Here is a 1,894-nt window from a genome sequence, read left to right on the forward strand (position 1 = left end):
CTAAACTTACTGGAGCTTGCACTTCTCCAAAGTACTTTAAAAACTTTGATTTGATCCTGTTGATTAATTTCTTATTTGAATTCTTGCTAAAAGAAAGGAGAGCGTGACTCGGGTTTAAATTCGAAGCTTGTTAAAAACAGGACTGTCACTGATTTCATTCAGATTGCAAAGAATGTTACAAAGTGCAGATTTCTTTCGATTACTTGTTTAAAAGGACCAGTCATGATTGAATTTGAGCTAATTGAAAGGGGGAATATCTTGTTTCCAAACCAGGACCTGTATTAGTCATTTTCCGCGCTAGCGAAAATAGTTCGAATGTGACCATTGGTTATGGTTTGGCTGCAGTTAAATTTTCATTATGAAAAGGCGAAAAATACGACTTACTACCTTAAATTTCTTGCCCTTTCAACATAAATGACAGTTGAGCGCAATCCATTGCGCCAAAATCATGTCTCTGATTCACTTGGATCTATTGGGCGAGAACATTTTTGATCAAGTGAATCAAGATGTTGGATCACAGGATTGTACAATCGTTTCAAATATCCCACTTTACATTCCGGGCTCGAGTTTTGTTTCGATTGATGTCACTATTTCCGAGATGGAGCTATCTAAATTTGCTGATTTCATACAAAAAACCAGCTGGTGCGTGGTGGCTATCATATATTTGGGGAGAAATAGTCATTTCCCCATTGGAAATGTGAAGACCCTCATTGAGCGGAGCGTTTACTCAAACACGTTTTTCATTGGAAATGCAACAACGCTGAACTTTGGAACGTGGAACAGACCTGCCATTATCATCGATCCAACTACCGCTGCGAGTCCGGCATATGTAAGCTTTTCGGTTGTTAAGTCCTTATCAAAGACTTTAAACACTTTTTTACAACTGATTATTGTAGCATGTCCATGTTTATTGTGGTCGGTTGGAGTTGGGTTATTGGTTATTCAATGAAAACCATTGGACAATAAAACAAGGATTCACCAGGCCCTTTGGTTTGAGAGGAGAGGCGTGTGAGCATCTCCTATTTAATCAAACCTTTAAAGTGGCACAATATGGATTACTGCCCAACGTATTTACGAATAGGAGAGATAATTCTGTGACAGGGACAGATGTCGAGGCACTCAAACTTCTTGCTGAAAAATACAAGATGCATTTGGAATTTCATTTTGGAAAAGCAGAGTCTGTAGCTACCACGGCTGATCCAAATGCAACTCACGTTCTTGCCAAGGTAAAAGTAAAAGAACTTGTTTCGACGATCTCCCGTCACCAATCCATCCTCCCCTGGATAAGTTTCCTCCACCTTCCCTATCTTCCGTTCCCCTCTTGGGAGCTTTGGTTCCAAGATCATTACCTGATCACCCACAACCAGGTTTCGTCGAATATTTTTCCCAAAACTGCGGTGGAACCCGTCCACTATATTCTTCTGTTGATGGGTTGCCGAAACGTTCTTTCCAAAAATCCAACCATTCGAGCCCCCAGGACAGCCCCATTGAGCTCCAGTTTCGCAATCGAAATGGGTTTGACAGGAGCCACTCTTGTCTTCGACATAACCCGCCGAATCTTGATTTCCCCAGTCTGCATCTCATTTCGAACATAAGCAACCGCCGCAAAAGCCTCAATGCTAGCTTCATAGAAAACATGCTGTTGCGTCGTCACAACCCCTAAGGTGAAAATGCATCTCGGGATCATTATGTCCGACAATCGGTTTGCAGTTTCTACCCACTCTCTCCAGACTTCGACATCTTTCGAATCTAATTTTTCGTCCCATTCCTCAGCCATCTTCAATAACCCTTGCATCATGATTTTTCCCTTCACGATGAATGGGGCGGCCAACCCGATTGGACCCCCGCGAGCTTTCTCAACAAGCCTTGACGGGTGAACACGATATTCTCCACT

At 42.2% G+C, this 1,894-nt stretch overlaps 1 protein-coding gene across 2 annotated transcripts in view; it reads left to right on the plus strand.

Annotated features, from left to right (window-relative positions):
- Positions 1–282: 282 nt before the first annotated feature.
- The window catches only part of LOC131882641 (uncharacterized), a 12,670-nt gene continuing 11,058 nt past the window's right edge, over positions 283–1,894 (plus strand). Inside the window, exons 1-2 of one of the 2 annotated variants that reach the window (XM_059229854.1) lie at positions 283–829; positions 897–1,226. In XM_059229854.1, coding sequence (XP_059085837.1) covers positions 449–829; positions 897–1,226 — 711 coding nt within the window. In that variant the 5' untranslated portion in view covers positions 283–448. Of the gene's footprint in view, positions 1,227–1,894 lie in introns of both variants that reach the window. The other variant, XM_059229855.1, reaches the window with a different exon arrangement.

This window comes from Tigriopus californicus, chromosome 6, assembly GCF_007210705.1.
Source record: "Tigriopus californicus strain San Diego chromosome 6, Tcal_SD_v2.1, whole genome shotgun sequence".
Classification (NCBI taxonomy): Eukaryota; Metazoa; Arthropoda; class Copepoda; order Harpacticoida; family Harpacticidae; genus Tigriopus; species Tigriopus californicus.